This window comes from Sceloporus occidentalis, unplaced genomic scaffold, assembly GCF_023333645.1.
Source record: "Sceloporus occidentalis isolate IW3139 unplaced genomic scaffold, rSceOcc1.0.p SCAF_1, whole genome shotgun sequence".
Taxonomy (NCBI): Eukaryota; Metazoa; Chordata; class Lepidosauria; order Squamata; family Phrynosomatidae; genus Sceloporus; species Sceloporus occidentalis.
In genome coordinates, this window is record NW_028316981.1 from 22,962,358 (window position 1) to 22,977,038 (window position 14,681).

Consider the following 14,681-nt stretch of genomic DNA (forward strand, 5'->3'; position numbering starts at 1 on the left):
ACCATAGAACAGCTGCAGGTGCATGTTTCTTGAATTTACCTATATCCCAGCAGAAATACCTAAACTGATGCTCTGGCTTGTTTCTTCCCCAATAATTACCAAGAGGAAGCTCAGTACAAACCCAGAATTTTCTCTTGTTTGCTCAGCATCCCAACTGCATCTGAGTTTACGTATCAGGATAATCGCATTGTGCACTAAAATCTTCACTTTGTTTTACTGCTCCCATTGCTAGCAGGAGCCATAGGGCACTGGAAGCCAACATGCTGGCTTGTCCATGCTAACCTCGTCTCTCACGAAAACCTGGCTACCATGACATGTAAATACACCCAATGTCCCACCCATAGTTACTAAAGGATAGTTAAGCACATATTTTTGTAAGTCAGAGAGAGAGAAAACAGGAGAAAATGGGAAAAGACCAAATTCTGCATTCTGCAAAATTTATTCTGTTTCTGCTAATTGTAGGAAAGAAGAAAGGGTTATGCTGAGCAGTAAAATTTCTGTTCGCTGGCCAATTTACTAAGAGCTGCTAGTTTTGCAGACTTAACCAGGCAGTGTGGTGTAGTAGTTTGAGTGTTGGTCTACAACTCTGGAAACCAGGGTTTGAATCCCAGTTTAGCCTTGAAACGCACTGGGTGACCTTGGGCAAGTCACACTTTCTCAGCTTCAGGATTATGCAATGGCAAACCTCCTCTTAACAACTCTTGCCAAGAAAACGCCATGATAGGATATCTTTAGGGTTGCCATAAATCAGAAACTATTTGAAGGCACACAACAAGAACAATGTATAGCCACCACAGCTAATAGTCACTGATAAACTCATCCTCCACAAATCTGATCCTCTTTTAAAGCCATCCAAGTTGCCCATCATCACTACATCTTGTGACAATGATTTCTATAATCTGTTCTGAATCTCCCATCAACCTTTTACTTCAGTGATGATCCTAGATTCTAGTTACATGAGAAATGCGGGTGGGGGGTAGGGAAGAGTTTCTCCACATCCACTTTGTGTGTGCGTACATCTACACTGTAGAAACAACACAGTTTGACACCATTTTAAGTTCAGCAGTTCGATCCTGTGGAATCCTGGTATTCCCAACCAAGGGGGATTGCCCCAAAATCCATTCATCAAGGGGAACCAAGAACCAATATATGAGCCATTCTTTTGAAGCCATGCAAATCCTATTCCTGGGATTTAGTTTTACGAGGTCTTTGGCCAGGTGCTGGTGCCTTGTAAAACTACAGATTCTGGAATTCTGTAAGATAGAGCCATAACAATTAAACAGTTGTCAGTAAGTTAGATGAAAGAACAGAGGGCATGCTTATCAAATTTGCAGATGACACCAAATTAGGATGAGTAGCTAATACCCCAAAGGAGAGGATCAAAATTCAAAATGACCTGAATAGATTAGAAAACTGGGCCAAAGCTAACAAAATGAAATTCAACAGAGAAATGTAAGGTATTGCATTTAGACAGAAAAAATGAAATGCACTGATATAGGATGGGGGACTTAACAAGATGACATTGAAAGGGATCTAGGAGTCCTAGTATACCACAAGTTGAACATGATGCAGCAGCTAAAAAGGCTAATGTGATTCTAGGCTGCATCAACAGAAGTATAGTGTCTAGATCAAGGGAAGTAACAGTGCCACTCTGTTCTGCTTTGGTTATGCCTCAACTGAAATACTGTGTACAGTTCTGGGCACCACAATTTAAAAAGGACATTGAGAAACTGGAGCGTGTCCAGAGGAGGGCAAACAAAATGGTGAAGGGTCTGGAAACCATGCCTTATGGGGAGAGACTTAGGGAGCTGGGTATGTTTAGCCTGGAGAATAGATGGTTAACAGGGGACATGATAGCCCTGTTTAAGTATTTGAAGGGGTGTCCTATTGAGGATGGAGCAAACCTGTTTTCTGCTGCTCCAGAGAATAGGACACCAAACAATGGATGCAAGCTGCAGGAAAAGAGATTCCACCTTTCCTGACACTAAGAGCTGTTCAGCAGTGGAGTCTCCTACTTTGGAGGTCTTTAAGCAGAGGCTGGATGGCCATCTGTCGGAGGTGCTTTGATTGTGAGTTCCTGCATGGAAGGGGGGTTGGACTGGATGGCCCTTTTGGTCTCTTCCAACTCTAGGATTCCATGATTCTATGAAAGTGGTGTCAAACTGCATTATTTCTGCAGTGTATACACCCTGTATCTCACAGTGATTCTTTGGATTTGAACAACATGGAAAAGATATCATTTTTGGGTTTAGGTAGCAGCCAAGAGGTTTAATTGTGCAGATCATCTTCATCACATGAATGATATGTGTAACCCACAGCAGTCTTGTGAAACACAACTGATTTGTGCTCTATGAGACATTAACGTTACAGTCTGTTGAAAACAAAATCTGTTCCATTTTACTAACTGAGATTATATTTGGTAATGTCAAAACTGTTTCTGCTGTTGTTTGGAACTCCTCAATGAGGCTGACACATTGTGAAAATTCTCTAGTTTTTTGGAAGAATGGAAACTGGTATTTCCTCCCTCTCCATGAGAACTGCAACTTTTGACAATATTTGCTAATAAACTAATGGTGAACCCATATGTTTGTATTTCCTTTGTTTCTTGCTTTTGTCTAATAATGTGTGGATCTGTCTCATTTGGGGGAGTGGCAATCAGCCCTCCTCAATCATTGGGAACTACAAGGCACATATGGAAGTTGCCTTCTACTAGGTGCGGCCTTTGTTGTTGAGTTTAGGAAAGGTATCTTTTGGGTAGGACTCTCCCAACTCTCAGACTTTCCTTCCACCAAGCATGACTGCTAAGTCCAACGTACAGCCTGCAGAAGTTACTTTTTTGGACTACAATTCCAAGAATTCCAGCAGACTCCCAGCCACTGACCATTCTAGTAAAGGAATCGGGAAGCAGTAATTTAGACCCATCAATTTTCCACGACTTCCCATGATCTGGTCCATCTTTTGGTCCATCCACCGCAGTGATGTCCGCTCCGTCTGGCGATAGTTCTTCCATGTCTGAGGCTCGGCTTTTACCAGCATCTGCTTCACTGATCCATTCACTGGGGAAAACAAAAACATGGGATTAAAGCTGCTGCCTGAAGCCTTGGAGAGCCACTGTTACTCAGAGCAGACAATACTGGACATATTGTATTGCAAAAGAAGAGTTCCTGTTGAGATACAAATGGATTTTAAATTTCCTGGACTTTGAAAATATCCCTATTGCCGCATGGCCAGGAGCAGGATCCTGTCTGCCAAAGATATCCTCCCCATTTTAACATCTTTATTAAGGACTGAAACAACATGCAGGCATCTGACTAATATCTTCAATTATTTTTCCCCTCCTGTTTGGTTTGTGAAGAAGCCCATGGAGCTTCGAAAGCTTGCAAACATGTATATTGTGCATTTCGGTTGGCCAATAAAGATATCACTGATGGATGGTTTTTAATACTGTACTAGGTGGAACTACAGTATGCCTCAGTGTTGAAATCAGCCTTAACTAGTGGCAGAGAACATGCCTTCTGCATCCAACAGCTCTGTTGGTTGCCAATCTGTTTACGGGCACAATTCAAAGTGCTGGTTTTGACCTATAAAATCCTATATGGCTTGGGTCCAGGTTATTTGAAGGACCATGAGCCCAAACAGACAGGCCAAACTAAAGCTGCTTCGGGTCACTTTGGAGGTATGTTGTTTAAATGATGCCTGCATCCTAAGAGGCTGGAAGCTGCGCCAAAGCCATGCTCCAGCCCTAAGGACTGGAGTGCAGCTTTGGTGCAGCTTCTGGCCTCATAAGATGAGTGTGTCATTTAAACAGCATACCTCCAAAGTGACCTAAAGCAGCTTTATTTTGGCCTGTCTGTTTGGGCCCCATATCTCCCTTTACAAGCCATTAGAGCACTGAGATCATCAGGAGAGGCCCTTCTTCCTGCCCCACTACCACCATCTCATTTGGTGGAAACAAGAGAAAGGGCCTTCTTGGTGGCTGCTCCCAGGCTCTGCAGCTCCCTCCCTGGAGAGGCCAGGATGGCTCCATCCCTGCTCTTCTTCCTGCAGCAGGCCTTTACAAACTGTTGAGGTTGGTCTCTTTGTGCCACGTGGTGCTGGGGTTTAAGTTTTTTAAGGGTCTGTACATAGTTTTTGCAGAGCCAGTGTGGCATAAGGGTTTGCGCTACGACTCTGGAGAATCCCGGCTCAGCCACGAAACCCACTGGGTGCACACTCTCACAGCCTCAAGGGAAGGCAATGGCAAACCCCCCTCTGAACAAACCTTGAAAGTAAAACTCCCATGATATCTTGAAAGGCACGATGCCTTTGGGTCACCATGAGTCAGAAATGACTGGAAGATCCCCAACAACAAACAATATACTTTTCTTTCTTTTAATTTGTATTGCTTGGATGCATTTTAGTATTTTCATTGCTTTAATATATGATCGTTTAATTGTATATTTTATACTTTTACATAACTTTTGTTGGGTTCTTAACCTCTATTGTTTAAAATGTTGTTATCCCTCGGGAGTCCCATTACAGCAAGAAAGGCGGGATATACATTATTATTATTATTATTATTATTATTCCTGTAATGCATTTTAGAATTTTCATTGCTTTAATATATGATTGTTTAATTCTGTATTTATACTTTTATATAACTTTTGTAGGGTTTTTAAACTGTATTGTTTAGCCCCCTTGAGTCCCATTACTGCAAAAAAGACAGGATATTATTAGTAGTAGTATTTTAATGAATATTAATATTATTATTATTTAATGCTTATTATTACTATTATCCAATGCTTATTATTAGTGCTTATTATTATTATTATAGAACCTGGCTTGGCTCGGTCTTGCCACCAGAGGGCGCTCTAAGTATTGCTGGGCGAAATCAACCCAGTCCTCCTCGCCGTTTCGCCTGCGAAGGTTCTACTTCCCTCAGCGTCCCCTCAGCCCCTCGCAATCGACGCCCGAGCTGATCCGACGCTGACTCCTCCCCCAAATCAGAGGAGGCGTGGCTAATCAATCGTCGGCTGCTGGTGCTCGCCGGATACGTGCTGTTTTTGTGGGCAATCACGTGGGCACACACTGTCTCCGACCGGAGTGAGAACTGCCAGGGTGAGGTCCGCCGGAGGCTGCTTTCATCGCTGCTGCTGCTTCTCCAGTCTCCCGGGAAGGGCGGCCTGGGCGCTGGCGTTTCCAAAGGCTGAGTAACGTCTGGGGGGGCACGAAAGGGAAAGGAATTAAGGTTTTCGTTACAGAGCGGGGGGGAAAAGGAAATAAATTAACTCAAGCTCCCCGTCAGAGAGGAACAAAGGGAAAGGAATCGAGTTAAACTCCCTGTTATAGAAGGAAAAAAGGAACGGAATTGATTCACATTCCCTGTTAGGGAAAAAGAAAAGAGATTAAGTCACATTCCCTGTTAGAGAGGGAAAGAAGGAAAGGAATAGGATGTAACGAGGAACTAAGTCAAGCTCCCTCTTGGCCACTGAATTGCTGGTTGGGCTGAGAAGATTGTGGAGAACATGGGTTTAGTTTGGTTTGCGAATCCCGCCAGTGTCAGATCCGACTAAGAGCTGGGCTGGAAGGGGGCCTGGTCATCTTTTAGGGGTGGAGGGGGCCCCTTTGGACTTTGCCAGCAACAGCAAGGAAAATCCGTTTGCCTCTTGAGAGGGGCTTGTATTTTCTTCCTTTGTCCCCTTTTGATTTATTTACTGCGCTTGGATCTGCCAGATCCCTTCCCTCCAGCCTCTGCAAGACGAGGGGAGGATGTCCCTGCAGTACGTCAAGAGCCAGAAAGGCCGAGACCAGCTCCTCTACAAAGGATACCTCCATCGGAAAGAGCGGGCGAGTGCGGGCAAGGTTTTATGGAAGTGTGCCGACCACCAGAAGCTCCCCTGCACAGGGAGGGTCCATACGCGCGGAGGCCAGGTGGTCAAGTACTTCCCGCATCGCCATCCTCCCGACGAGACGGCGGGGAAAACGAAAAGGAGGGCCTGTGGCCCCAAAGAAACTGCCGCCAGCCAAGAATCAGTAGCAGTTACTCCGAACTGCGAGACATCACTAGGAGCCGTGGCTAAGAAGAAGCCCTGTACCCAGAACAATCCCAAACAGACAATCCAGCGCTTGAGAGCGTGTCTGAACGCCCTCCGGCAAAGTACGTCTGATCTACGGACTCCCACCCCTGCAAAAGAGCCATCTTCAGCCCTTCCTCAGCCATCTCCTGGTTGGACTGAGAGTCCCAGGGAGGGAACTGTGGAGGAGATTTGCAAAGCCACCCCTGTTCCCCATGAGGAGACAAGCACATGCCATTCATCTTTGTCTTGGGCCCATCAGGAAGCCGGCCGGCTGAGGTTCCGCACAAGCCCTGTCCCACCTGGAAAAGCTCCCCAGGAGGTCCTCTCCAGGCTGAGCGAGGCAGCTCAGCAATGGCTGTGTCCCCAAGAGCACAGCAAGGAGCAGATTGTGGACATGGTCATCCTGGAACAGTTCCTGGATATGCTCCCGGTGGACATGCGGACGTGGGTGAGAGCCCAGGAGCCAGGTAGCAGCAAGGAGGCAGCTCAGCTGGCTGAGGGCTATTTCAAGGAGCGCCCAACAGACCACACTGTTCAGGTGCTGGGCATTAAATGTGCTAAGGGGGCAATGAGCAGAGCTCATTTTAAAATGCAGAAATTGTGATGTACTATCAGCCCTCCACATTTGCGGCTTTGACTTTTGTGGATTTGATTATTTCCACACTTGATTAATATTTATTTATATATGGGATTTGTATCCTGATTTTCTCCCCAAATGGGATTCAGGCTGTGTTCTCTCTAGGAATCTCTAGGTCCTCCAGTATGATTCTGTCAGAAACTGACCATAGAGTCATGCTGGAGGACCTAAAGATTCCTAGAGAAAACATTTCTCTAGGCTTTTTGTGTTTTTTTTTTTGGCTATGTGGCCATGTTCTGGAAGAGTGTGACATTTTGCAAGCATCTGTGGCTGGCATCTTCAGAGAATGCTGACATGCTCACTTCCATGCCAACATTCTCTGAAGATGCCAGCCACAGATGCTGGTGAAATGTGCAGAATAAACTCTTCCAGAACATGGCCACATGTCCCAAAAACCCCACAAGAATCTATGGATGCCAGCCATGAAAGCCTTTGACTTTATGTTTCTCTAGGCATTTGTAGGTCCTCCAGTGTAATTCTGTAGTCACTTTCTACCTGATAATGACCATAAAGTTGTGCTAGAACATAGTGGTTTTTTATTTGTGAATTTCCTACTTCCCTAGGTAGCTCCTGTGAATGTGGAGGGCACACTGTACTTGTTGATTCTAAAGTTAGACTGGGAAATACAGTATTGGTTGGTATTGTCCATGAGTGCTTATGAACCAGAAATAAGCAGTGCAGACAGCCCTGCTGTAAGGAAGAATTAATTATGTCTTCCTGGCCAGAAATGGTTGTCTGTTGTGATTTTTTTTGCCTGGGATTGTGAGATAAGTAGTACTAGCAGTGGTGACTGGTTGTTCCCATGACAGTGAGGCATAAAGTTTGGACTAAAACCCAGAGCAGATCCACCATGACACTGACATGGAAACCACCAGCCACTCCTGAATCTTACAGATTCATGGGCCTGGGTCGAACAGAAAACTTCATCTGGATTCAATTGCATATACTTTGCACACACATGTAAAGTACACTCCTGTCTGACAGGGGTAGTTGTTTTTCCTGGCAGATTTTCTGTGCTTTCCTCTTTTAAAGCTCTGCAAAGTGCAGGCCAAGCTGCCTCTAGTAGGCAGACATTTTGAGGGAAGTACTTCCAGGCGTGCCATGGATCTTTGACAGAAGAAAATTTTTCCTGCCCCTCCTTGCTTTTTTTTCCTGTTGGTCTCATCTCCCCTGGCTCTTGGTATCTGACTGGCTGCTGAACCAGAAGGTCCAAGCACAGATAGCAAATTCATATTCACAGTCTGATTGCATGTCCAGTCTGAATGCTGATTCCTGACTGATACATGTGAGCACATATGTCTTTTATCAAACAAGTGCTTTGGAATTTATTCTTAATCCTCAGCTCTTCAGTAAGTGTGAAGCCTGATACTGATCATTCCTTTCCTTGGTGATCATAGAGTAAACAGAGAAATGGGTGGTGGGAACCAGGAGTTGCAAAGGGTAATAATATGGAATAGGATAGAAACAAATGATAAGAAATTGTCTTGAGACTCATATGAACATTATAGCTAAGCAAAATGAGGTAGAAACAACTCTAGTTGCTATGGTGTCTAGCTACAATAAGGACTTGTTTGAGACCATGTAGGAAGTCTCTGGTGGAGCTGGGGATGGCTCAGTAATTTTGCCTCCAAGCATTTGCAAAATATTAATCCAATATCCCTCTTCTTGTTTTAGGATCAAATAACCTTTGAAGATGTATCTGTGGGCTTCACTGCAGATGAATGGGATCTGTTGAGCCATAGAGAAAAAAACCTTTACTGGAATGTCATGCATCAGAATTATGACAATGTGGCATGCCTAGGTAAGGACTCTGAAGAAAATCCAAGTGATGGACTATTAAGTTTTTAAAAATAACATGTATATAGCTTTTGAGTAGCTATGATGTAATACAGGGATGGACATTGTTCAGGTTCTCAGGGTCTTCTTCATTTTATACTGAAACTCAAATACCTACCACCAAAGCCCCAAGTTCAAAATAGTAACACAGGAAGAATAGGGGTAAACCAATAAGAAAGTAGTAAGATGGTTCTCATTAGGGTTGCCATTAGTCAAAAATGACTTGAGGGGCATACGATACACACACATGTCTTTGAGCATATATTCAGCCCAGGAATTTGGAATAGGTACCACAACAAAGGCTACAAGTCATCTACCCCATCCTCCCTCAGTTTCTCAATCTCTCTCTCTCTCTCTCTCTCTCTCTCTCACACACACACACACACACACACAAAACTCTCAGATTTCCTTTACTTATTCTTTTCCAACAACCTAATTTGGAGAGGGGTTTTTATTTTTGTTATTACTATTGGTGTTCTGTAATTCAGCTCCAATTTATGGGAACCTCATCATGGGTTTTTTTGTTGGTAAGGTTTTTTCAGAAGGTGTTTGTCATTGCTTTCTTCATAGGCCTAGAGAGAGTGGTTTCATTTACCCAAGGTCACTCGGTAGCTTTCCGTGGCTGAGCAGAGATTCGCAACCTGGTCTGCTGGAGTTGTATACCAACACTGAGACCACTACAGCACACTGGCTCTTTTGCTGTCATTGTCACCCTCTTTATTATTGGCCCACCTTTTTCCCCCATAACTAGGACCCAAGGAAACTTAAGGAGCGGGTGGCATTCCTATCTCTCCAGATGTCATTTATTTCTGTTTACAGGTACTGTACAGCCTCCATATCTATGGATTTTGTATCCACAGATTCACCCATCTGCAGCTTGAAAAATATTTCCCCAAAAAACAATATCAAAAAGAAAAGCTAGATTTTGCCATTTTATACTGTACAAGGGACGCTATTTTACTATGCAGTTGTATATAATTGGACTTCAGCATCCATGGATTTTGGTATCCGTGGGGCGTCCTGGAACCAAACCCCAGTGGATACCAAAGGCCCACTACAGTGTCCTAACCACTTTATGAATAATATTACTTTAATAATATTTAATTTTCTGAAAACTTCGGAATAGCAGCAGAGGTTCTGCTGTAGACATATTTTTAATGACTTGTTTCATTTCTTTGCTTCAGCAGGAAGTGGGCCAAATGGCAAAAGTGAAGAGATGGACTCTTGGCAGCAAATGGCTGAACCTGTAGTGGAGATGTCAGAAAAACATGGGGCGCTTTCGCCGAATCCCAAACAGGACTTAATCAGGGAGAACTGTATGGAAACCCAACAGAAAAACAGCTCAGGAAAAGAGGGACAGTTTGTTTATTTTAGAGAGGCTTTGAGGAAACTAGTTAGAGGCACAGTTCATCCAGATACTGAACTGAGACAGGAGTCCTGGTGCCTCTATACTGACTGTGAGAAACAGAGTGAATCCACAGCGTTTCTTGATACTCAGAAAGGTCCCATTGAGGAAGATCCTGAACTGATACTACCTGGAGAATTACATGAACTATCAGAACAGAAGAATCTCCAGAATCTTGAGCACAACTCAGTCAGAGAGGGCCAAAACAGTACGGAGAGGCAGAACTCAAACCACTCGGAAATGAAAGAAGACAAATCTGTTGTTTTAAAAAAATGGTTATGGGACCCATTTCTTCAAGATGTGAGACCAGGCGATGAGGTTCTGCACATAGTTATTGATGATGCACAACAAAATAAATCATTAAATCATGTCAGTAATGAGAAAATCCATAATGGGGGACAAGCTGACTGTGCAGTTCTGCCTGAGGAATCATTGGAAATGTCAGAGGAGGAGATTTTCCAGAATCCTGAGCAAGACTTGCTGCCTGATCCTGTACACATTAGCTCAAAATATAGTCCCACTGAATTGAATGAAATTGCAGGTTTAACCACTGAGAACCAGAAGGAAAATAGTGTGAAGAGCCATCAGGCCAGCAGTTCAGGAAGGGAAAAACATCAGGAGAAACCCATTCTTTTTGGAAATACCTCAGAGGAACATGCAAAAGAGATGTTCCACCCTGTTGGTCAACTAGGTCCAGAGGTCCAGCATACATGCATTGATTGTGGAGATCAAGAGGAAATCTCAGAGCACGTTGATAATCAGAAAACCAGCTGTGGGAAAGATCTGAATACATATCTGAAGTGTGAAAAGCTATTGTCACAGAATTTAGAAGAGCTCAGCTGGTCTGAATCTGGGGGAAACTCCAGTGGCCTCTCCATTTCTACAAAATGCAAAAAAAATGGGGGAAAGGAGAAATATTTTAATAGGAGAAGCACATGTGTCAAATCTCTCCTTGGAACACATGAGAGAATTCATGCAAGACGGAAATCTCAGAAACTTTTGAATTGGGAAAACCAGAGCTGTTACAGACCATGTAGTTGCAGGCTTCCTGAGGGAGAAAAAGGCCTAATGGAAACCTCACAGTACTATTCCTTAAAACCCTACATCCAAACTTGTGAAGCATTGCATCTGCCAATAGAGAGAGTCAAAATATCCTCGGAGGTTAACTGTTCCATGCCAGACCCCAAAGGACTGGCATGTCAACAGAGATCTTCTTCCCCGCCACTTCTAAACAAAGTGGACACTGAGCCTTCTCTGGCCCAGCTGATTGGTGTACTGCAGCAAGTGGCTGCAGACACTGCAGAAATTAAGTCTGCAGTCTCCAGCTTGCACACTACAATAACTGGCATCCAGAATGCCCTGGGAAGCCTCTCTGGGTGCACTGATGAAGCTGAACATCGGATTTCCAATTTAGAAGATACCTCTCGAAACACCAAGGCTCAGCTTGTACAGCACTGTAATGATATTAAAGCGATTGAGGCCAAATTAGGTGGGAAATTTGCTCAAACCAATGTTATAGCAGGGCTGTGGTCATCACTGAAGATCACTAGAGGGGCGAGTCCCCTGAATCTGTCTCCTAACTCGTGAGAAAGAAGCTCTCCAAATGGTTCAGAGAGAAGTCTAAGGCTGCTCCTTTGAGGAGGGGGGGGTTAAATAGGTCTAGACCCATGCTACTCCAAGTGGTATTCCATGGACCAGTGCTGGCCCCTGAGCCATTGGCTGCCACTCCCTGAGAATTTTTCAGGAAAGAGAGAAATGGTTGTAAGCCCAGCGGCACAAATAGGGCACCAGCCCCAACATATTAGGCAAATATACCTTGAGATGATCTATGTCAGTTGCAAGACATAGCTGTGTTAGTTTGGAATATCAGTGAGCAGAGGGATCTTGTGGCACTTTTGAGACTGAGTGAAAGAAGTTGTGGCATAAGCTTTCATAGACTTAGTCAAAGATGTAAACCCATTCTATGACAGTCTGTGCTACACATTCTTTTGCTCAGTCTTAAAAGTGCTACAAGATCCCTTTGCATACTAAATTCAGTTGGTAGTATTAAATAGAGTAGACCCATGGAAATGATGGAAACCGATAGAAATGATGGGAACCCACGGAAATGATGGGAGCAAGGCAAAGCGCTAATGTATGTTTCATTGATTCAAGGGATCTGTTGTAGTTCGGAGTAGCAGTCGATTTAGGCCAATGAATCCACCGCCATTGAAAACAGCACTCCTGGGGTGCATCTGCACCTTAGAAATAATCAGTTTGACACTGCGTTAAGTGCTGTAGCTCCATTCTATGGTATCCTGGGATCTGTAGTTTTACAAAGTCTTTCTGCCGAAGTGTGTTTGTACCTCACAGAACTACAAGTCCCACAAGCCTATAGGATGGGAGCTGCGGCAGTTAAAGTGTTGCCAAATTGCATCATTTCTAGAGTGTAGATGCACCTCTGTTTGCCCTCTTGGAAAAACTTCGCAAGCTTTCAGACCTGTATTTGTTCAAATAAACCTTGACTGGTGATCATTAACAAGAAAACATTCTTGTGTCCAGTGGCAGCTGTTGGCTTCTCTGTCAGTGGGGTAGTGAGTCTGTTCCAATGTTTCCTCTGGAATTTCAAGGGGCTATTTGACCTGCAAAATCTCTTTTAGATGTAGATGTAGGATTCAGCACCGTAGGTATATCCTAACGTTTGGACTGAAACACAGAACAGTTTCTCCATCCCACTGATTGAGTACAGCCCATGACTGATTGTGTCTGTGCAGATGACTACCAGGATGGTACAGAGACCAAGTGAAGTGCCAGTTTGATTGCTCCCTTCAGTAGCACACTAGAATTGCAAGAGTATCAACTACCTTTCTCTTCTCCAGGCTAAACATACCCAGCGCCCTAAGCCTTTCCTCATAGGGCATAGTTTCTAGACCCTTCACCATTTTGGTTGCCCTCCTTTGGACATGCTCCAGCCCATCAATATCTTTTTTGAATTGGCTGCATTAGCAGTTTAAACTGCTGTACATCCAATTTACATGGCAGAGGATTGGACTGGATGGTCCTTGTGGTCTCTTCCAATTCTATGATACACCATTTTAAATCACGTTTTCCCTCATTGCAGAGGTTAGAATTCTCTACTGAGCTTGTGCCATGACCCAAATCCCCCCAATCCCACCTTTTATTTGTAGTGGTGGAGAAACAGCCACAGATATTTCATGACTGGTGGAAAGTAGGAGAAATCAGGGAAGCATCTGACTATGTTCCTTAACTCAGTTGTTCCCAAACTAGGGTCTTTCAAGTATTTTGGACTTCAGCTCCCAGAAGCCCCAGCCAGCTTGGCCAGTTGTCAGGAATTCTGACAGCTGAAGCCAAAAACATCTGGAAGACTGAAGTTTGGGAACGACTGCATCTAGCCAGATGCAGAACAGTAACATTGTCTGCTGAGACCAGTGGCCCATTCACACTCCAGAATTATGGTTTTATAGTTCCTGGGATTGGCAGTTAACTGTCATGGTTCCACTTTATGGAATCCTGGGATTGGCAGTTAACTGTTTGCTTCTGTTTTATGGAATCCTGGGATTGGTAGTTAATGCTCATGCTTCCTTCTTGTGGAATATTGGGAGTGGCATTTAACTGTCACGGTGTCATCTTGTGGAATCCTGGGATTGGCAGTTAACTCTCAAGGTTCCATCTTGTGGAAATCTGGTATTGGCACTTACCTGTCACGGTTCCATCTGTGGAAACCTGGGATTGGCAGTTAACTGTCATGCTTCCATCTTGTGGAATCCTGGGATTGTTTGTTAACTGTCATGCTTCCATTTTATGGAATCCTGGGATTAACAATTAACTGTCATGGTTCCATCTTGTGGAATCCTGGGACTGGCAGTTAACTGTCATGCTTTCATTTTATGGAAACCTGGGATTGGCAGTTTGGGAAGCAGCATTTAAATTTTTCAGCCATAAGGCTCTACTGCCACACCAAACTAGAAATCCTCAGATTCCATAGGATGGAGGCATAGCAGTTAAAGGTGGATCATAGTTTATCAGGATTGGGTGGAAAAGAAGAGAATATTCCTGTTGGAACTACAAAGAATTAAAAGAAACAAAGCTGAGAACTTGTGGGGAAAAAAGTGAAAAGTTTACCTGCGATGGAGATCTCTAGTTTGGCAGTTCTCTGCTGCACTTGGTGCCAGACTTTGATTATTATTGCCGCTGCGATCGCTGTTGTGATTGGAGTCTATCTGTGGGCCACAAGACCTCAGCGAGATATTAATCTGAATATCTTTCTCAATGGACGTCGTCGCAGACATGGAGGAGACGATGATGATTCACCTTAATGTCATGTGGTGTCCTGGCATGTAGCTGCCATGATAAATCAAGTGAAATAATAAATGCAGCTACAGAAAAAAAAAAAAAAAACTGTCATCTCGGCCTCAGAGGGAGCCATCAGGCAGACCAGCAACATCAGGGACTGCCTGAAGGAAGAGGCCCCTCCCTCCTCAACTGTCATCTCGGCCTCAGAGGGAGCCATCAGGCAGACCCAGCAACATCTTGGACTGCCTGAAGGATGAGACTTCTCCCTCCTTTAACTGTATTTTTATTGTATTAACGATTTTACTGTACACCGCTATGATCATCGCGGAATAGCGGTCTATAAATAAAACATATTATTATTATTATTATAGTGCTCTAAGTCAATAATATGAATGCGTCCCGGACATAGCGAGATGTTTTTCTGATGTCCCCTGTTCTCCACTGGTCACTAAAT

The 14,681-nt window shown here is 44.0% G+C and overlaps 1 protein-coding gene across 2 annotated transcripts; it reads left to right on the plus strand.

Annotated features, from left to right (window-relative positions):
* Positions 1-5,067: 5,067 nt before the first annotated feature.
* Positions 5,068-14,332, plus strand: LOC149321176 (uncharacterized). Of its 2 annotated transcripts, none has more exons than XM_089516610.1 (3): positions 5,068-6,594; positions 8,368-8,494; positions 9,714-14,332. In XM_089516610.1, the coding sequence occupies exons 1-3, from the start codon at positions 5,749-5,751 to the stop codon at positions 11,519-11,521; spliced, it is 2,781 nt and encodes a 926-aa protein (XP_089372736.1). In that variant the 5' UTR covers positions 5,068-5,748; the 3' UTR covers positions 11,522-14,332. The 2 variants fall into 2 exon arrangements, with proteins under 2 accessions (XP_089372736.1, XP_089372744.1); XM_089516618.1 differs by having other exon boundaries at positions 9,717-14,332.
* Positions 14,333-14,681: the final 349 nt, after the last annotated feature.

Bases quoted from the DNA above. Each gene is read 5' to 3' on its own strand.
- LOC149321176 (XM_089516610.1), top strand. From the start codon at position 5,749: ATGTCCCTGCAGTACGTCAAGAGCCAGAAAGGCCGAGACCAGCTCCTC. The intron at 6,595-8,367 runs GTGCTGGGCATT...TTCTTGTTTTAG, and splicing joins CAACAGACCACACTGTTCAG to GATCAAATAACCTTTGAAGA. The intron at 8,495-9,713 runs GTAAGGACTCTG...TCTTTGCTTCAG, and splicing joins TGACAATGTGGCATGCCTAG to CAGGAAGTGGGCCAAATGGC.